The 21,855-nt window shown below is 43.1% G+C and overlaps 1 protein-coding gene across 3 annotated transcripts in view; it reads left to right on the top strand.

The window, feature by feature from the left end:
• Slc17a5 (solute carrier family 17 member 5) overlaps nucleotides 1-17,902 on the top strand; it is a 58,285-nt gene extending 40,383 nt beyond the window's left edge. For 2 of the 3 annotated variants that reach the window (XM_008846109.3, XM_008846110.3), the window contains exons 9-11: nucleotides 2,868-3,015; nucleotides 14,570-14,660; nucleotides 16,359-17,902. In XM_008846109.3, the coding sequence (XP_008844331.1) occupies nucleotides 2,868-3,015; nucleotides 14,570-14,660; nucleotides 16,359-16,496 (377 nt within the window). In that variant the 3' untranslated portion in view covers nucleotides 16,497-17,902. The other variant, XM_017801349.2, reaches the window with a different exon arrangement.
• The last annotated feature ends 3,953 nt before the right edge of the window (nucleotides 17,903-21,855 follow it).

Raw genomic sequence — 21,855 nt, 5'->3', positions numbered from 1 at the left:
CCATGCCTTTAGATATCTGTCCATTTCTTTTAGGTTTTCTAATTTAGTAGCATATTTTTTAAAGCATTCCCTTATAATGTTCTGTATCTTTCTGGTGTCTGTTGTGATGTTTCCCCTTTCAACTCTGATTTTGTTGATTTGGAGGTGCTCTTTCTTTCTTTTGGTTAACTGGGCTAGCAGTCTGTCAATCTTGTTTATCTTTTCAAAGAACCAGCTCTTGGATTCGTTGATTCTTTGTATTGTTTTTTTTTTTTTTTTCAATTTAATTAATTTTTGCCCTGATTTTTGTTATTTCTTCTTGTCTGCTGGGTTTGGGTTTCATTTGTTGTTGCAACGTCTTGAGTTGCAATGTTAAGTCATTTCTTTGTGTTCTTTTCAATTTTTTGATGTAGGCACTTAGAGCTATAAACTTCCCTCTAAGGACAGCTTTCAGCGTGTCCCAGAGGTTTCGTTGTGTTATATTGTCCTTTTCATTTAGTTCCAGGAATACTTTTATTTCTTTCTTAATTTCTCTTTAGACCCATTCATCATTCCAGAGTGTGTTGTTTAATCTCCATGTGTTCATATGGTGATTAGGGCGTCTTCTGGTGTTGATTGTAAGCTTTATTGCATTGTGGTCTGGTAGAATGCATGGAATTATTTCAATCTTTTTGTATTTGTTGAAGTTTTTTTGTGCCCCAGTATGTGGTAGATTTTGGAGAAGGTTCCATGGGGTGCTGAGTAGAAAGTATGTCCTTTGGTGCTTGGGTGGACTATTTGGTAGATGTCTTTTAAGTCCATTTGATATGGTATTGTTTAATTCGGATGTAAAACTAAACACATACACACACACACACACACACACACACGCTCATGTATATATGCTGTGGCACACACGTGGAGGTCAGAGTACAGCTTGCTGAAATCAGTTCCTCTCCTGCTACATGAGTTCAGGCATTGAACTCAGTTTGGCATTCTTACTGCCAGGTACCTTTACTTGCTAAGCCATCTTTCCTGCCTCAGTAATTAAATTATCCTGTAAAAGTACCAAGTCAGGTGAATTTTGTAAACACCTGCAGAGTACCCAGCACAGGAAATGCTGTCCTGTTCAAATACTGCTATTAGTTGACTTCACATCTGCAAATGAAATAAACCCCTTTTGGACAATGTGACTTTCTCTGCAGACCTGCTCTGTATAATACACCTGTATAATACTATCACTACTAACCATGTGTGGACTTTAAATTTAATTGAACTTTTTTTTTACATGTATACATGTTTTGCCTACATGTAGGTAAGTGCACCCATGTCATGCAATCCCCATAGAGGACAGAAGAGGCTGTTGGATTCCCTGGAACTGGAGTTACGGACAGTTGTTAGCTGCCATATGTGTGCTGGGATTCAAACCTAGGTCTTCTTCAAGAACAGCTAGTGTTCTTAACTGCTGAGCCATTTTTCCAGCCCAAATTTAATTGAATTTTTAAAACAAATTCCTCACTCAGTGTATATACAAATACATTTCCATTATCACAGCATTTCTAGACAGCATGGCTGTAGACAGAACAGAAAAGCTGACAGTGCTGCTTGCATTGTGTGCTTCGCTGCCTGTGGTTACCTACACCTCTTGTATTTTTTTTTCTTTATATGTTTGTATGTGTGCCTGCATGAGCTTATGTGCACCACATGTGTGCAAGAGCCGTGGAGGCCAGAAGAAGGCATCAGATCCCATAAAACTGGAGTTACAGGCAGTTGTGAGCTGCCATGTGGGTGCTGAGAACTGAACCTGGGTTCTCTGCAAGAGCCATAAGCACTCAACCCCTGAGTCATCTCTTCAGCCCACTCTCAACTCTTAAAACCAAAATGGATCATTTTCTTATTTTGTCCAACAGAGTTCTTTTAAAAGATTTGTGTGTGTGCACATGTGTGTGTGTGTGTGTGTGTGTGTGTGTGTGTGTGTGTGTGTGTGTTTGCCATGTGTGCAGGTGCACACAGAAGCCATCAGATGCCCTGGAGCTGGAGTTACAAGCAGTTGTGAGCCACCCAACATGGGTGCTAGGAACAAAACACAGGTCCTGTGGGGGAACAGGAAGCCTTCTTAGCCACTGAGCCATCTCTTCAGTCCTACAACGGTTTATTATGTAGTTTATCTACTTTGAGTATATGAATTTCCTTTTTTTTTCTTTTGGGACAGGGTCTCTCTGTAGCCCCAGCTGTCCTGGAACTCACTATGTAGACCAGGCTGGCCTTGAACTCACAGAGATCTGCCTGACTCTGCCTCCCAAGTGCTGGGACTACAGGCGTGCGCCACCACGCCCAGCATGAATTTTAAATTCCATTCTAGATCAGCTGTTGCCTCTCCCTGCAGCCCTAGTTTTCAGTCTCTGTCTTGTTTTTTTATATATGTTGTATTTATTATTTTTTGTGTCTGAGTGTATTGCCTGAATGTGTGTAAGTGCAACTGTGTCATGCAGTGCCCTTGGAGGTCAGAAGAGGGTATTAGATTCCCCCAGAAGTGAAGTTTGGGACAGTTGTTAGCTGCCATGTGAGTACTGGGAATCAAACCCAGGTCCTCTGCAAGAGCAGCCAGTGTCCTTAACCCCCGAGCTATCACTTCATCCCCCAGACTCTGTCTTGTTGATCTTTAATTCTGTAGACAGCCAAGTCCTGTCACAGATTTACTAGCACTGCACGATGAGTCTTCCTTTCCTTGTTATGCTAGTTGTAGCTCCTGATTTCCTTTTTCTAGAGGTGAAGCTGCACCATATAAGTCTCCTAGGCAGTTTGTTGTTTCTGAGGTAGGTGGCAGCACTATTCAGATTTACACTGTTTTAAAACAGAGCAAATATAATAATGGCACTTCTTTTACTTTTGTAACTTTTTAACTACAGGAATGGCTGGCCCTGCGGTCTTCTTGGTTGCTGCTGGATTTATAGGCTGTGACTATTCTTTGGCTGTTGCATTCCTAACCATATCGACAACACTAGGAGGCTTTGGCTCCTCTGGATTTAGCATCAACCATCTCGATATTGCTCCCTCGTGAGTACTAATATAAAGATGTGCAGACACTGTTTGTTTCTTACAATCATGGTAAAAATTGCCATTTTAACCATTTTTAACTGTTCAGTCACGTTGTCATACAGTCATCACCACCAACCATCTCCCAACTTTTCCACCCAGTTGGAATTCTATGCCCATTAAGCAAATGCAAATACTCCATTTCCCTTCTTCCCACATCCTGGAAGTCATAATTCTTTCTGCTTCTGTGAATTTGACTATGAATGACTAGAATTTTTGCTGGATCTCAGTTTATATAGTGAGTTGTTTTTAAGCCTTGAACAACCATCACCTCTGTCCATGGTGTTCTCATAAAACTGCAATGACACACTGTAACTTGGGTCTGTAACCAGAATAGGAGTTCTGTGAAGGCCCAGACTGACCATGCTCAGGGCTCACCATGGTGTTTGACACACAGTAGGCATTTAATTGGACAGATGAATGACAAAGAGGGGCCTGAGGATGTAGCTCAGTTAGTAGAGTGCTTGCCCAGCATGCACAAAGTCATGGATTTGCTCTCCAGTACCCTATAACCTGGGCATGGTGGCACACACCTATAATCCCAGCACTTGAGAGGTGGAAACAGAAGAATTGGAAATTCAGGGCCAACCTAGGATGCATGTAATCCTGTCTTTTAAAAAAAATGAGGCCAGCAAAATGGCTTAGAGAGTAAACTGCAGAGCAAGGCTTATGACCTGAGTTCAATCTCTGGAATCCATGTTACTGAGAGATGTCGGGCATGGTGGTGAACACCTTTAGTCCCAGCACCCAGGAGGCAGAGGCATGTGGATCTCTGTGAGATTGAGGTCAGCCTGGTCTACATAGTGAGTGGGGCCACAGGGAGAGCCTGTCTCAAAAAGACCAAAAAAAAAACATAATAAAAGAGAACTGACTTCACAAAGTTGTCCTCTGACTACATGCATACCGTGGCACACACATGACCACACATGCATTATAAAGACACTACAAAAATCACTATAAGCCCAGGCTGGCCTCAAATTTCCCAGCCTCCTGCCTCTACCTCTCCATTGCAGGGATTATAGGCATGTATCACCATGCCTGGTGATTGGTCATCTGTGTGCATGTATGTGCACGTATGTGTGCATGCCTATAGCGGTCACATGACAACTTCTGCTGTTAGTCTTCAGACACCAGCCATCCTTTTGTGGGGCAAATGGGGGTCTCACTGACCTGGAACTTGCCAAGTAGGCCAGGCTGGCTCTCTAGCAAGCCCCAGGGACCCTCCTTGCCTCTGAGTCTCTAGCACTGGTATTGCAAGTGTGTGTCACTGTTCCTGCCTTTTTATGAGGGTGCTGGGAATCTGAACTCAGACCCACATGCTTGCCCTGCAAGCACTTTACCAGCTGAGCCGTTTCCTAGCCCAGCTGCTTACTTGTCACACCCCCTGAGTATCTGAGGGAGGGCACAGGCCTGGATTATGTGGTTTGTGGGTCACAAAATATTTAATATTTGTGACAAGTTAAATACAAAGTTGGGGAAGTTGGCATGGGGGTGCACGTCTTTAATTCTGGTGCTCAGAAGGCAGAGGCAGGCAGATCTCTGTGAGACTGAGGCCAGCCTGATCTACTTCGTGAGTTCTAGTCCAGCTGGGGCTACAGTGAGACACTGTCTCAAAAAAAATTGAGGAGAAAGACTTTAGAAATAAATATATATATATATATATTACAAAAAAAATTTTTTTGATGAACTCAAGAGGTGGAGGCAGGAGGAACAGGACTACATATTAAGTTCAAAGCCAACCTAGATTACATATCAAGACCCTGTTTCAAACTAAAAAATAAAATAAGAACTTGAGCAGACCTTTGAAATCATTCTAGTCTGCTCATATAAAAAGTTCAAGAAGGTTATACAAGATCAGAGTCTAATCGTGGGGTTCAGCTGATAGAATCTGTAAGGCTCTAGGATCAGTTCTCACTGTTGAAAAGAAAGTATAATGTATATCCCTAGTATGGATGACCCTTCAGACTAGACACTTCAGCATCTTAGATCTCACCTTTAACAGTTCCTGGCATAAGCAGATAAAGCACAGACAGGAAGCTGGGTGTGGTGGCTCACACCTGCAATTCCAATCTTATTTCCAGTTTTTTAGTCACAAAAGTAAATAGGGTTGGAAGAATCTGTAATACGCCGCATCTTTGAAATAAGAGTAAAGAACACGTTCAGGTAGGATAGCAAAGGCACACGAAGCTGTCCTTGGGAGGGAGGCCAAGCGATGGCTACTTGGTTAGGTAAGAGCGTCCCAGTGACTGGGGAATGCATTTAAAATTTACAAAGTAGAACTAAGGCTGTTTACCCAAAACGGATTTAAGGAAATAGCAAATAACTTAAAATTTGAGGGGCTGGGGCTCAGTAGAAGAGATGTGTAAGGCTACGGGTTCAGTCTTCAACACTGTAAAAAAGTAAAAGAATAAAGATCTGAAAAACATTCATTAATGCTACTAATTAAGTCAAAGAAAGGAACCTGGAAAATATTTCAGTTGAAGTATTCAATTATGTAATTTATGGGGTTATAGAAAGTTTTAGGTAAGAAAGATTTTGAGTAATCTCATCCCTCAGTTTGGTCCATGGACCAGAAGCAACCAAGAAATACAGAATCTTGGGCTGGAGAGACAGCTTAGCAGTTAAGAACACTGACTGTTCTTGCAGAAGACCCGGGTTCAAATCCCAGCACCCACACGGCAGCTAACAACTGTCTGTAACTCCAGTTCCAGGGGATCCAACAGTCTCTTCTGTCCTCCTCGGGCATTGCACGACACAGGTGCACTTACCTACGTGCAGGCAATACACACATACACATAAAATAAAAATAATAATTTTTTTAAAGTGAAACCTTAGTTTAATCCATAGCATTTCATAAAATGGGTGGGGTGGTACATGCCTGAAATCCCCTCAGGAAGTAGAGGCAGAAGGATCAGAAGTTCAAGGTCATCCTTAGCTACATAATAAACTTGAGGCCATCCTGGGCTACATGAGACTTTGTCTCAAAAAAACAAAACAAAACAAAAAAACAGTGGGTGGGAAAGATGGCTCAGTGGTTAAGAACATTTGCTGCTCTTGTAGGGTTCCATTCCCAGGATCTACGTGGCAGCTAACAACTGTCCAACTTCAGTTCCAAAGGACCTGATGTACTCTTCTGGCCTCCAAGGGCACTAGGTATGCATGTGGTGCATATATACATATAGACATATAGACAAACACTCATACACATACAAAAATTAAAACCTTAAAAAAAAGAAACACTGGTTGTTCTTGCAGAAGACCCAGGTTCAAATCCCAGCACCCACATGGCAGCAAACAACTGTAACTCCAGTCCCAGGAGAACCAACAGCCTCTTCTGACCTCTGGGAGCATTGCACGACATGGGTGCACTTACCTACATGCAGGCAATACACGCGTACAAATAAAATAAAATAAAATAAATTTTTTTTAAAAAGAAATACAGAATCTTGGGCTCTGCCACAGGCCTGCTGACTAGAATCTGTACTGTGAGATTCTTCGGTGAGTCTCTGCACTTCAAGTGTGAGGCACTAGTCTAGTCTTCTCAGTCTTCAGCATATAGTTGCATAGTATACATACGTTTAGCACCACACATGACATGCTTTCAAGATTGTCAGATTCAGAAATTAATAAAAACTAAGCAGTTGTAATACACTGTAATTTATTCTTTCAACAAATACTATCCACCATGTGTGCAATCCTAGTACTTGAAAGACTTGAGTCAGGAGGATTGCCAAAAGTTGAGGCCAACCTGGCTTACATTAAGACCGGTCTGAGCTATATAGTGGGAGCCTGTTTCAAAAAAATAAAAAACTATGACTGGAGCTATAGCTTAGTTGGTAAACTGCTTGCCTGGAGTAAAAGCAACACTGGGCCCAGTCACCAGCACTCCATAAGGTAGGTGTGGTAGTGCATTGGGGAAGTAGTCAGGAGGATCAGAAGTTCAAGGTCTTCCTTTGCTCCATGTCAAGTTTCAGGCCAGCCTCAAACCACATGAGACCCTATCTCAAAAAATTAACTAGTTGAGGGGATAGAGAGATGGCTCAGCAGTTAAGATCTCTGGCTACTCTTGCAGAGGACCCAGGCTCAGTTCCCAGTACTCACATGGTGGCTCACAACAGTCTGTAACTCCAGTTCCAGGCAATCCGATCACCTCTTCCTGGCCTCCACAGGCACTATGCATACATGTGGTATACATACATACAGTTAAAACACTCATACACATCGAATAAATAAATCAAAATTCTTTGAAGACAATAATCAGATGTTTTAAAGACAAAGTGAGAAAATGTCATAGAGGAGATAAAATGTGGACTAGAGGGAAGGTGTGGTCTCTGATACTGAAGCCTGAAGAAACAGCACAAGGCAGGCAGCCAAAGTGACGTTCCTGGAGGCAGGCACAGAGCTCTGTAGAACACTTGCCTAGCTGTGAATGAGTCTGGTCCTTATTATTGAACAGCAAGCGCTCTTAATTTCTGAACCATCTGTCTAGCCCTTACGGAGGTGACTTTACTATTAAGTTCATAAGTTTATGTAAGCTTACGGCATAGTGGCACAATCCTTTAATCTCAGAGACAGAAGCAGGCAGATCTCTGTGAGATTGAGGCCAGCCTGATCTACATAGTGAGTTCTAAGCTAGCTGGAGCTACAGGGAGACCCTGTCTCAAAAAACCTAAATAAATATGTAAAATACTTATAAGTCATTCTTACAGGCAGCTTTGCAATAAACAGTCAATATTCCTGTTAACATGGAATTTTGTACATAGTATTTTCCAAGCCCTTCCATAAACTGAAATGAAGTTTTTTTTAAATATTTTATTATTTTTATTTTATGTGTATGCATGTATTGCCTGCCTGTAGGTAAGTGCACCTGTGTCAGGCAATGCCCACGGAGGTCAGAAGAGGCCATTGGATCCCCTGGAACTAGAGTTACAGTTGTTAGCTACCATGTGGGTGCTGGGATTCGAACCCTGGTCTCTGCAAGAACAACCATTGTTCTTAACTGCTGAGCCATCTCTCTCTCCAGCCTGAAGTGTTTTTTTGTTGTTTTTTGTTTTGTTTTTAAAGGGGTCTTTGTGTCTATGTGGCCCAGGATAGCCTCAGACCTGCAGCAATCCAGCTGAGATAGAGATTTTTTTCCTATGGGTAATTTTGTTGCCAGGATTTTAAGGAACTTGGAGAGATTTTTGGCTGTTATTCCCACAGACATATAGTACTCGAATAAAAGCCCAGACTGTGTTTGTGCAGCATGGGGTTCTCCTCTGCAGTCCTCGGTCTTCCATGGCACTTCCTGGTCAAGTGTAATGTAAATACTGAATGGGCTTCTTGGTGCTGACATTTAGAATTTCACAGCATCCATCTGCACTTAATATCTGGACTGTGAAAACACCTGGCAACACTGCAGCTGGTTCCTCCTCCTGCCAAGGTGTCAATGGTTTAAAAAGAGAGAGAGAGGTCGTGCCAAGCATGGGTAATTTAAGATACACTCCCTAATGAAATGAGCCAAAGAGATGGGTGCCTCTTGGCTGGGTTATTGTATTACTTGTGTATCGACTTAAAGCATAAAAATGTGGATGTTTATAGATAGCTGAATTATGCTCAGCAGAATTTTTTTTTAATTTAAGAGCTTTTCCACCCAAAATGGGAAAGGAATTTCAGACTAATAGCTGACAGCCTAGTGTGTGTGTGTGTGTGTGTGTGTGTGTGTGTGTGTGTGTGTGTCTAGGGCCATCTCTCCAACTTTTTCTTTTTTTTTTTTTTTTTTGATAATGTCTTAAACCATAATAGAAATTGCAGTGACCCACAGGAGGACTACAGTGACTAATAAAACATTAAGCTTCTTTCATTTTGACCAGAAAGTTACTTTGCAATAAAAGTGATCATCATCTTAAAGCATGAGATGCTCTCATTGAGCTTTGCACAGTGGAGGTGACCCTTAGGAAAAGGAAATTAATGTGTGGCCATTTACTTCATCAGCTGTTTTCTTATAACTGAACTCCTCCATCTCCTTTAAGTTTTCTTGACAAAATGTCAAATCTAAGTTCAGTGATCTCTCTAAAATCCAGACTCTAGATCATACTAGTATGCTGGAGACAAGGGGGACAGGATTATGTTAAGTGATACATCAGGATGTAATCTATAAAACCCAGGTATCTAAAGAGCATACATCTCATATAATTAGGAAGAGAACACTGTAAAGAGTGAAGTGGGTCACACAAAATTCTGTAATAAATCCAACAACCCAAGTATATAACCCAAAATTCTAAATTCAGTTCCATTTGCATAAAATTCCTGATGAGGAACTGACAGTGGATCCAGTGGAACCAGGCTCCCACGGTTCAGCATGCTGAGGTGGCAGTGGCTCACTTGCCAGCTTTCCTCAGTCAGCACGTGTTGGATGAGCACACGTATTGTACTGAGACAGTGGGAATAGAAGCTGAGTTTTCAGGAGATGGTCAGAATCAGCAGGCGTGGATTAGAGGACAGTTCCATGTGTGAGTGTATTGTCTACATGCATGTAAGTGCAGCCATGTCGTCCAAAGCCCATTGGGTCAGAAGAGGGCATTAGATTCCCTGGAACCAGAGTTACAGATGGTTGTTAGCCTCTGTATGGGTGCTGGAAACTGAACCTGGGTCTTCCCTCTGCAAGTGAAACCAGTGTGCTCAACCACTGAGCCATCTCTTCCAGACCCTCATAAAGGACAATAAAGATTCTGCAATAGCAGCTCAGTATGAGCTGTCCAAGACAGTTTCATGAAAGCACCAAAGGAGTGGCTGGGGTGGAAGGGTTGTGGGTTTCAGGTGGCGGGTGTGAGTAGACAGGCAGGTATGAATAGCTGGGGTGAACTGTCAGGTGTGGGTGTGCCATTCTAGAAGGCAAGGGTATGGGGCTGGAGAGACAGCTCAGCGGTTAAGAGCACTGGCTGCTCTTGCGGAGGCCCCAGGATCTCTGTGAGATTCAGGCCAACCTGGTCTACATAGCAAGTTCCAGATCAGCTGGGGCTACAGGGAGACCCTGTCTCAAAAAGACTGAAAAAAAAGAGAGCAAGGCTGTGAAGATGGAATGGGCCAAGCCAGCACATCCAGACAGACTTTTGAAATCTTTGTGTCCATCTGTCTGTATGTCTGTTGAGACAGGGTCTCACTTTGTAGCCCTGCCTGACCTGGTACTTGCTGTAGTCAAGCTGGCCACAAATTCAGAGAGCCACCTGCCTCTGCCTCCCAGGTGCTGGGATTAAAGGCACATGCTACCACACCTGGCTTTATTTATTTTTCTTTTTTGCTTTTTGAGACAAAGTAACCTAGGCTGGCCTTGACAACAATATGTAGCCAAGAATGACCTGACCTTCCAATCCTTCTGCCTCCACTTCCCAAGTGTGGGGATGACAGGCATGCATCTTCATGCTCAGCTGTCATCTTAAGATACATGTTAAAACACTTGGTGTACAAGACTCTCCTCCCAGCCAGACAGATGCCATTTTCAAGAGTTCAGCTGTGTCTTCTTGCAAACCATCTTCCCAGCCGGCTCATTGACTATTGATGTTCCTCATAGAAGGAGAAGTAGAGAGAGTCATGGGACCCTGGCTTGACCATCCGGCCATGCCTCCCAACCAGGTATATGCAGTTCTGCCCTAATTGCATATGGCCTCAGGGTCTTGGGAGCTGGGAAGGTCTAGGGGACTCCATGAGCACAGCCATGGGAGAGTTATCCCCATGCTGGGTGCAGACTTCCACCCTGGGTGCAGTGTGGCAGCATAAGGTCACCCTTACTCTCTTGCCCATGACCCAATACTCTGCAAGTAAGCCTGATAAACTCACTGATTCTGCAGAGTGAACTTTGGTGGAATCTTTACTCAGCTTGTCCTTAGAACCTTGGTAAGAGAGTGGATGCTGTTCACCCCCCCACCCCCTCCCACCCCCGCCAAGGAAGGAATTTTAGCCGCACTGTACTTGTAAGCTCCTTACTAAGAGAGAGTGGCCTAACTAAAGTTTTTACACTCTGAAAGACTGTTCATCTATATGTAAAAATGTTTGTAGCTGCTCTGGATATGGTAGCACTATGAGGTAGAAACAGGAGGATCAAGAGTTCAAAATCATCCTTAGTGTGTTCAAGGCCAGCCTGTGCTTCATGAAGCTGCTACTTGAAACCCTGTCTCCAAAAAAAAAGAAGGGGGATATTTGTAGCAGACCTTTTCTTGAGAAGTCTGTGCACACTCTTGGATATGCTCTATCCTTTTCCTAAGTGCCTTTCTCTCCCTGCTAATGCTTGTGCTTAAACCTGTCAGAAACATTTTTGGAGCTGGGCATGGTGGTACATACCTTTAGTCCCAGCACTTGGGAGGCAGAGGCAGGTGGATCTCTGTGAGTTCAAGGCCAGCCTGGTCTACACAATAAATTCCAGGCCAGCTGGGGCTACAGGGAGACCCTGTCTCAAAAATACAAAAAAATAAATAAGTAAATACATTTGGGGGGAACTGAAGAGATGGCTCAGCAGATATGAGCACCGGCTACTCTTGGACCTGGGTTCAGTTCCCACCACCTACATGGCAGCTGACAGCCATCAGTAACTTCAGTTCCAGGGGATCCAACACCCTCTTCTGACCTCCACAGGCATTACTCGACATGGGTGCACTTACATACCGGCAGGCATAGCATTCATACATATAAAATAAAAATAAATAAATAAATTTTTAGAACATTTTGTAATTGGCTGTGTGGAGGTGTGCACCTGTAATCCCGGCACTCAGATGTTGGAAGCAAAATGGACAGGTCCCAGCCAGCCTGATCTACACAGAGAGATCCTGCCTGGGAATTTACTAATGGGGTGTCCTCTTGGAACCACTCCTACCCTCAGGAGCCTTTTTCACCTTTCCTTAATAAATCTACATTTGCCCTGCCCCCTGAAATAGTAACAGTGACCACTGTTCATACCAGGAGACTGTTTCTCAATGAAGTGCTAGACTTCCACTTTGTGAAAATTCAGTAACCAGTATGCTAATGGCTTATACATTTTTTCATATGTATGGTATGTTGAAAAAGGTGGTTTTTCTTTGAGGGATTGTTTATGGATTTGGGTTTGTTTTTTTTTTTTCCTGAGACAGGGTTTCATTAGCCCAAACTTAGGTTTCTGGGGTGCTGGGGTCAAATCCAAGGCTTCCTGTGCTTTAGCCAAACACTCTATCGATAAACTGAGCTCTGTCCCCAATATCCCCAGCCCCTTGACAGATTCTTTTTTTTTTTTTCAAACCTGGTGGGGTGCACTTACATTCTTACAGGCAAAACACTCATATACATAATAATGTAAGCAAATGAATGAAATTTAAATAAATATCTTTTTGTCACAATGTAGACCTAACTTGTCTCCTAGGACAGTATGTGAAGATTTAGGTGTAAGCAAATATGTAATTAGTGAAACAAGTGAATTATGAAATTGTATATGTAATATGACCTCATGTCTGTAATTATATACTTAGAAATACAAGCATATACAGAAAGTAATGAGTATAGTTACCAAGATACTAATTAGATGATAATCTCTGTGTGAAAGAATTATAAATGATTTTATTTTCTTAAGTTTTTCCCTTGGTCTATTTAATTTCCAAAAATTTCAATTCAGGGAGCTGTTGAGATATCTCAGGAGTAAAGGTATTTTCCAGTAAACTGATAACCTGAGTTCCATCCCCAGAGCCCACATGGTAGAAGGAGAGCACCCACCCCCACAAGTAGTCCTTTGACCTCTACTAACAAACTGCAACATATATGCACCCACACATATACACACACTAAATTAATTAATTAATCATTAGGGGCTGGAGAGATGGCTCAGCAGTTAAGAGCATTAGCTGCTCTTGCAGAGCACCTAGGTTTGATTCCCAGCACCCACATGGCAGCTAACAACTGTCTATTATTCCAGTTTCAGGGGATCCAGTGCCCTCTTCTGACCTCCTAGGGCATTGCACAACATTGATGCACTTACATATATGTAGGCAATATACTCATATGCATAAAATTAAAAGAATGTTCTTAAAAATAAAGATAATTTCTAATTATTTTATTCAGTTTTGTAACCAGGAAATCATTTGGGGGGTGGGTACAGGGAATTAAATACAAGACCTCCTGCAAGCACTTTACCACTGAGTTTTATCCCCAACCTATAATTTGTGTTTGTTTTAAAACAGGATTTTAGGTAGCCCAGGCTAACCTCAAACTTGATATGTAGCTAAGACTGTCCTTAAATTCCTGTTCCTCCTGATCTTCCTGCTCCCATCTCCCAAATGCTGGGATTAAAAGCGTGTGTCTAGCTGGGCGTGGTGGTGCACACCTTTAATCCCAACACTCAGGAGGGAGAGGCAGGTGGATCTCTCTGAGTTCGAGACCAGCCTGCTCTACACAGTGAGTTCCAGACCAGCTGGGGCAACAGGGAGACCCTGTCTCAAAAAGACAGATAGATAGATAGATAGATAGATAGATAGATAGATGGATGGATGATAGATGGATGGATGCATGGATGCATGGATGGATAGATGATAGAGATAGATACATAGATAGATGATAGATACATCGATAGATAGATAGATAGATAGATAGATAGATAGATAGATAGATAGATAGATAGATAGATGTAAATAAATAAATAGTGTGTTCATGCCCCTACTTAATTTTTTTTAACCTTTAAGCTTTCACTCTAGAGACAGTATATATGACAAGTATCTGATAAAAGCAATCATTTCAGGGACTAGAGAGATGGCTCAGCAGTTAAGAGCAATGGCTGCTCCTCCAGAGAACCTAGGTTTGGTTCCCAGCACCCACACAGCAACTAACAACGGTTTATAACTCCAGTGGCAGGGGATCCACATCTTCTTCTTGCTTCCATTGGCACTGCACGACACGGGTGTATTTACATACATGCAGGCAAAACACTCACAGATATAAAATTAAAATAATTTTTAAAAATTTTAAAGGAGCCAGATGTGGGTGTGGTGGTATGTGCCTTTAATCCCAGGAGGCAGAGACAGGTGGATCTCTGTAAATTCAAGGCCAGCCTGGTCTATATAGTGAGTTCCAGGCCAGCTGGGGCTGCAGGGAGACGCTGTCTCAAAAAAAAGACCCCAAAAAAATTTTTAAAGGAATCATTTCAGTGGCCACGTTCCTCTATATGGTGTTTCAAAGGGCATTTGAGGTCATTTATTTTGATTTCTAACCCAGGATAGGCCATCTTACAAAAGGCTCTGCTTACTTATCTACCCAAGTTGCCCCAAGCTTCAAGCTGGATCAGTCCTTAGCCTACCTCTCACATTGATTTCCTTGCACAGGCCCAAGTACCTGCCTGGACTTTAACATTAAATGATTTTAATGCAAGGATTTTGCGAGTTGAATATAAAACCCCCAAAGGACCTAGTTCAGTAAGTCATTTCATGGAGGCATAAAGTTCCCCCAACACAGCCTGGGAGCAGAAGGGCTAGCTGTCTGTGAAAGGAACTGCCTACACGTATAACACGAGCCTCTGTGCCACTTCCAGGTACGCTGGAATCCTCCTGGGTATCACAAACACATTTGCCACTATTCCAGGAATGGTTGGGCCCATCATCGCTAAAAGTCTCACCCCTGAGGTAAGTAGAAATTTTAGTTGTAAGTGGAAAAGATTTTGGAGTTGCACATCTGTGTCAGAGTTGAGTGTGGGTCCATGATTTAAGAAAAAAAAAAAAAAAACACAGGCCTTAATGGATAGGAAGCTCACCATTTTTAGGCTGGAGGTGTGGCTCATTTGGTAGAGTGCTTGCCTAGCATGCGTGAGCCCTAGGCTCAATCCTCACTATAAAACTAGGCATGCTGGAGCCTGGAGGGAGGGAGGAGAAGGGAAGAAGAAGGGAGGAAGGACGGAGGGGAGGAAGGAAGGAGGGAGGGAGGGAGGGAGGAAGGAAGGAAGGAAGGAAGGAAGGAAGGAAGGAAGGAAGGAAGGAAGGAAGGAAGGAAGGAAGGAAAGAGTTTCATAGAACACTCTTTGGGGGCTAGGCAGAATAATAGCATTAAGTTAAATGAAAATCTTAAGGTATTTTACCAGATAATGTAGGTGTTTGGTTTGATGGTTGTGTAAAAATTAACAGTATAAAATAATTCAGAAAGGGCCAGGTGTGGTAGCACACGCTTTTAATCCCAGCACTCGGGAGGCTGAGGCAGGTGGATCTCTGTGAGTTCGAGGCCAGCCTGGTCTACATAGTTCCAGGCCAGCTGGGGCTTCAAGGAGACCCTGTCTGAGAAAAGACCAAAAAAAAAGAAAAAAAAATTTCAAAAAATTGATCGTGAAGGTGAGTGAAGTGTGAGGAAATCCGGTTAGAGTGAATGAGGAACAGTTGAAATCATCAGGAGCAGGTACAGGGCATACTTGAAGGGCTGCTAAAGGAAGGTGCTAACTTATGCCAAGTGAGGCAGTGCACACCTGTCATCCCAGTGCTTGTGAGATGGAGATACGAGAATGAGGAGTTCATGATCATCCTCAGCTCCATAGCAAGTTCAAGGCCAGTCTGGGCCATATGAGACCCTGTTGCGACAACAACACAAAAAGCCAGGAGGCTGGAGAGATGGCTTAGTGGTTTCTGGGCTCCATGGGCTTTGCACACATGCAGGCAAAACACACACACACATAAAATAAAAATGTCTCTTTTTTTAAAAGCCAGGAACAGTTCCATATGGCTATAATCCAGCATTTTGGAGGCAGAAGGTAGAGGCAGGAGAATTGCCAGTAGTTTAAGGTCAGCCTGATCTACATAAGTGCATCCCAGGCCAGCCAGTGCTGAATATCAATAGCTTGTCTCAAAGAAAGGACAAGGGAAGAAGGAAGGAAGAGAGACAACTTAGTTCTGTAAAGACAGATGGGAAGAAGTTTTAAGAGACATGAGGAAAATTCACAGTCCTAACTATGCAGCTGGATAGATACTCAAAATGTTAATGTTTGGCCCACTTCCCTCTCCCCCATAGAACCCCCATACTCCTTTCTGCTGTGGCTCCCTCCACCACCACGAGCACCATTGATTGGTTTTTTCTGAACTTTATGTGAAGGAAGTCAGTCCTGTGCACTGTGCCTGTCTTTTGCTTACTCTTATGAGGTGTGTCTATATTGTCACTCGTTCTCACTGTTACGAGGTATTGAAGAGACAGATGCTCCACAGTCCTGCTGCTCATGGAGATTCGGTTTGTTCCAAGCATGGAGATTTGTGAATGATACTCCTAATGGCTTTGTGAGAGCATCTGTTTATAACATTAGCTACAGACACTGTTTATCCTTTGCGTTTTCACCTTTCTTTGTCTAGAACACTATTAGGGAATGGCAGATCGTGTTCTGTATTGCTGCTGCCATTAACATGTTTGGTGCTCTGCTCTTCATGCTGTTCGCCAAAGGAGAGGTGCAGAGCTGGGCTCTCAGTGACCACCACGGACACAGAAACTGAAGAGACCAGCAAATAATCCTGTCTCCATAATGTATTTTTATTTATCATGTAATCTGAAAGTGCCTTTGATATTTTAAGATGTATTCTATATACAAAAAAAAAACTTGTTTAAATTTGTAATCATCAAGTCTTAGTAGTTGCCAGATTAGTTAAAGTTAGTTAAATGTTTTTAATTATTAATAGTATAATTGCCGAACTCTACGCTTTAGGGTCACATTCCTGGCTCCAAGCTAGGGAAAGTGAAGTAAGGACTATGTTTCAGAAAATGAGCTGGGGGCTGGCGAGATAGCTCAGCAGTTAAGAACACTGGCTGTTCTTGCAGAAGACCCAGGTTCAAATCCCAGCACCCACATGGCAGCTAACAACTGTCCATAACTCCAGTTCCAGGGGATCCGACAGTCTCTTCTGCCCTCTGCTGTTGCACGACATGGGTGCACTTATCTACATGCAGGCAACACACGCATACACATAAAATAAAAAAATAATAAAATTTTTAAAACAATGAGCTGAAATGAACCCCCTCTCAGTATGCTTACCTCGGTCTCAAACATTAGCATCTCCAAGAGCTGCCAGCCCCTGTATAAAATGACCTGGCAACTAGACTTAGGGAGCCATTGCCCAGGCAGCTGCCCAGCATTCCTTCCCTGGCCTCTGGGTCAAAGTGCCCAGTGCTAATCAGAAGCACCTTCCAAGCGCCCGGCCAGTGCCAAGTCTTTGGCTGACATCCTTCCCCCAGTGGCTATTACAGTGTAAAGCCCTAAATGGGCTACGAGTGGGAGCCACAGTTGTGGAAGTAATGTTGTCAGCTTGGCCTTCAAAGCATCCAGGCCTGTCTGCTGAGACAAGCCAAAAAAGAAAGTGTGATGTCAGTCAACTGCAAATAATATCCATTAAAACTACTTGCCTATGAATCAGAGTATAAGTTCTCAGGTTTTTGGAACTGCATTAGAATTTTTTTAATGTTTTTAATTTCTTTTGTTCTGTCTGCCTTAATTTACACTTCTGATTACAGTTTAAAGTGACTTTTAGAGCCAGGGGTTTGGCCCAGTGGTAGAGCACTTGCCTAGCACTGTGAAACACTCTGTGTTCAGTCTTTAGTAGCAAAATAGAGTTAACATGGGCTTCAAAGGGCAGGCGTGGAGGCCAGTGCAGTCACCTTTCTTTTGGTTCCTGAAATCCTTCCTGTGGTTTTCCTGATCAGTCTCTGATGGTTGTTGAACATATTCTAACGGAAATTCAGGGCTTAAAGTATAGCCAATGTTTTGTTGTATTTGTTAAACACTACCTTTTAGCTAAAACTTGTTTAATGTAACAACATTTATTTTTAAATGTGTAAATATAAATTACTTTAGGTTGCTATGTGATATTTCTTTTATAAATCATCAAAATAAATCTTTTGGCCTTGATTTCTGTGTCTGACTCTTTTATAGCATGGCTAGTGTCCAGAGTGACTGTTTTACATCTTTTCTCCATCTTCCTCAAGGGCATTTCTGCCACCGCCAGACCAAAAATGAGGCAGCATCAGAAATCTCTATAGTCAGTGGAGATACAGCACAGTGATAGAATGGTTGCTGAGCAGTGTAAGTCCCTGGTTCAACCTAGAGCACTGAGAAAAAGAAAATCCAGGATGGGAGAGATGACTTAGTGGTTCAAATCACTTGCTGCTATGCTGGGTGTGTGGTGCACACCTTTAATCCCAGCAGAGATAGATAGATCTCTGTGAGTTTGAGACCATCTTGGTCTACATAGTGAACTTTAGGCCAACTGGGGCTACAGGGAGACCCTGTATCAAAAGACAAAAAAAAAAAAGAGCACTTGCTGCTCTTGCATAAGACTGGAGTTCAGTTCCCAGCACCCAGCACCCACATCAGGCAGCTCACAACCACCTGAATATCCAGCTCGAAAGGATCTGAGACCCTCCTCTGGCCTCTGCAGACACCAACAGACCCGGACACATACGTACACACAAATACACCTAAATAAAAATAAAATCTTTAGAAAAAAAGGAAAAGAGGGACTAGAGAGATGATTCAGCAGTTAAGAGTACTAGCTGCTCTTGCAGAAGACCTGGGTTCAAGTCCCAGCACCCACAAAATAGCTAACAACTGTTCACAACTCCAGTTCCAGGGAATCCAATCCCTTCTTCTGACCTCCAAGGCATTGCATGACACGAGTGCACTCATATACATGCAGGCGATACACTCATACACATAAAATAAAAATAAGAAGACGGTGTTGGATCCCCTGGAACTGGAGTTACAGACGGTTGTTAGTTGCCATGTGGGTGCTGGGAATTGAACCCAGGGCCTCTGCAAGAGCAGTCAGTGCTCTTAATTGCTGAGTCATCTCTCCAGCCCCCAATTTTTATTTTTTTAACCCTTTTGCCAACTCCTAAGAGCCTGTGGCTAGGGCTGGAATATAGCTCGGTGGAGTACTTGCTTAGCATGTCCAAGGCTGTGGGTCCTATTCCCAGCACCACAAAAAAAAATAAAAATAGCTGGCTCAGCAGTTAGAGCACTGGCTGCCCTTACAGAGGACTTGGGTTGAGTTCCCAGCACCCACGTGGTGGCTAACAAGCTTCTGTAACTCCAGTTCCAGGGTGTAAAATAAATAAAACACATAAAATCAAATTAAATAACATGGATTTTGTTTCCACTAGAATGGATAAATTAACTGGTCTCACTGTCTTTAGTTTTGAGCCTCTTGTATTCCACTTCCCACCAGTGCATGAATACATCCACTTCCCCCAAGGTGGCTTCCCTTACTCTAAGCTCCTCTGCCTAGCAGCCATGCCCTCTCCATCTGCAGGCCTGTGTTAGTTTTCTGTTGCCATGACAGAAACACCGTGACCAAGGGAACTTATAAAAGGAAGGGTTTATTTAGCTTATGGTTCCAAAGGGGCAAGAGTCAGTTCATCATGGCAGGGAGGCATGGCAGCAGAGGTGGCTGGAGGAGGATGGAAGCTAAGCTCTCACGTCTTCAAGCAGACACAGGAAGCAAGAGAGCTACTTGAGATCCAATAAGACTTAAGAACTCTCTAAGCCCACCCCCAGTGATGTGCTTCCTCCAGGCCGCCCACACCTTCTAAAACTTCCCAAAACAGTGCCACCAACTGGGGACAAAAATGTCCAAATACATGGAGCCTATGGTGGACATTCTCATTCGAACCACCACAACGCCCAACCTACTCATCTCATCTGTCATGACTGACAGCAAGCAATATCAGCTATGTCACTCATTATGACTGCTGCTTTCCTCTCTGCACCTTTATTAATGCCATTCCTTGGACCTGGAAAGTCACTCTTCAACCCCTCCTTTATGGACTCTGATCTCTGCCACCCACCCTGGTTGAGATACAATCTCTCATCCATTAAAACATTATATGAGAGGCTGGAGAGATGGCTCAGCATTTAAGAGCACTGACTGCTCTTGCAGAAGACCTGGGTTTGATTCCCAGCACCCACATGGCAGCTACAAACCGTGTTTAACCCCAGTTCCAGGGGAATCCGACACCCTCTTCTGACCTCTGCAGCGTTACATGACACAGGTGCACTCACATATTTGCAAGCAATACACTCACACACATAAAAAATAAAAATAATAAAACTATTAAAACATGTTTTATTTGGTAGTCTTTTTTTTTACTATTTATTACTTTTATGTGTATGAGTGTATTGCCTGCATGTGTGTAAATATAACTCGTGTTGTGCAATGCCCAAGGAGGTCAGAAGGTGGTGTTGGATCCCCTGGAACTGGAGTTATGGATGGTTGTTAGCCACCATGTGGGTTCTGGAAATTGAACCAAATCCAGGTCTTCTGCAAGAACAACCAGTGCTCTTAACTGCTGAGTTATCTCTTCAGCCCCAACTTCTTTTGGGAGGGGGGCTTCTTTTTGAGACAGGGTCTCCCTATAGCCTCACCTGGACTGGAACTTTATAAATCAGACTGGCCTCAAACTCAAAGAGATTTGCCTGCCTCTGCCTCCCAAGTGCTGGGATTAAAGGCACCCCACCCCCAACCCCATGCCAGGCTCCAGTAGCCAGTGCTTTTGACTGCTGAGCAATCTCTCCAATCCCAGGATTTAATTTTTATTTGGGGGTGGATAAATATTGTATTTTTTATTTTTCTATATATGAGTGTATTGCCTGCATGCATGTAAGTGCACCCTTGTCATGCAATGCCTGTGGAGGTCAGAAGAGGGCATCAGATTTCCCTGGACCTAGTGTTACAGATGGTTGTTAGACTCCATGTGCATGCTGGGAATCAAATCTAGGTCCTCTGCAAGAGCAGTCAGTGCTCTTAACTCTGAGCCATCTCTCCAGCCCCCCCTTTTTTTTGTTTTTTGCTTTTTATTTAAGATGGTCTCATATAGCCAAAATTGGCTTCCAACTCACCACATAGCCAAGGATGACCTTGAACTCCTCACCCTCCTGCCTGTACCTCTCCTAGGATTTCCAGCCCATGCCATCACACCTGATTGGGAAATAGTTCTGCAATTATTTAGGAATAGCCTAGTTCTGTATAGGCAAAATACTTCACCAATTATTTAGTAAATATTTATTGACCATTCATTCCATAGTCTTTACACAGTGGTGAAAACATACCAGTTCTTTTTCTCATGGGGCTTATGTTGTTTTTATTCTTGGGTTTTTTTTGGCGAGGGGGCTTTTTTTGGTTTTTTGAGACAAGGTCTCCCCCCTGTAGCCCCAGCTAGCCTGAAACTTGCTACATAAATGAGGCTGGCCTCAATCTCACAGAGATCTGCCTGCATCTCCTGGGATTAAAGGCACATGCCACCACACCTGGCTTATGTTTTTATGTATTAAGTATTTAGGGAATGTTTGTTTGTGACAGGGTCTTACTCTGTGTCTCAGGGTGACCCTGAACACACATAGCTCAGACTGGCCCAGGATTCGAATCCAAGGCCGTTCTCCTTCAGCCTCTCAGTGCTGAGGTTATAGGCATGAGCCACTTCACCCAGCTTCAAATCTCTTTTTCATAAGTTCAAACCTTTGAAAGCTTCTGTACACCTGATGTGAAATCCTGAGGGGATGGGTGTGCCACTTGACCTTGAAAATCAGGTTTATGAAAGACATTGAGACAAACACTGGAGTCAGCAGTTTGTTTTAGCCTTTGTTTCATTTGCTTCAGATGTCGAATCTAGCACTGGTTACAAAGCAGATTCTCTAACATTTCTGAGGGCCACACCTCACTGTTCAAAATAAAATTTCCCCAAATAGAAAAATACTGATGTCGTATTTAAATTTGAAGGCAGAGCTAGGCAAGGTGGCCAGTGGGGATGCACACCAGTCACCCCAGCACTCAGGAGGTAGGGACAGGAGGATCAGGAGTTCAAGTT

This window comes from Nannospalax galili, unplaced genomic scaffold, assembly GCF_000622305.1.
Source record: "Nannospalax galili isolate Female #2095 unplaced genomic scaffold, S.galili_v1.0 scaffold82, whole genome shotgun sequence".
Lineage (NCBI taxonomy): Eukaryota > Metazoa > Chordata > Mammalia > Rodentia > Spalacidae > Nannospalax > Nannospalax galili.
Note: the sequence above shows the minus strand (reverse complement) of the source record. Positions and strands in the feature narration are given on the sequence as shown.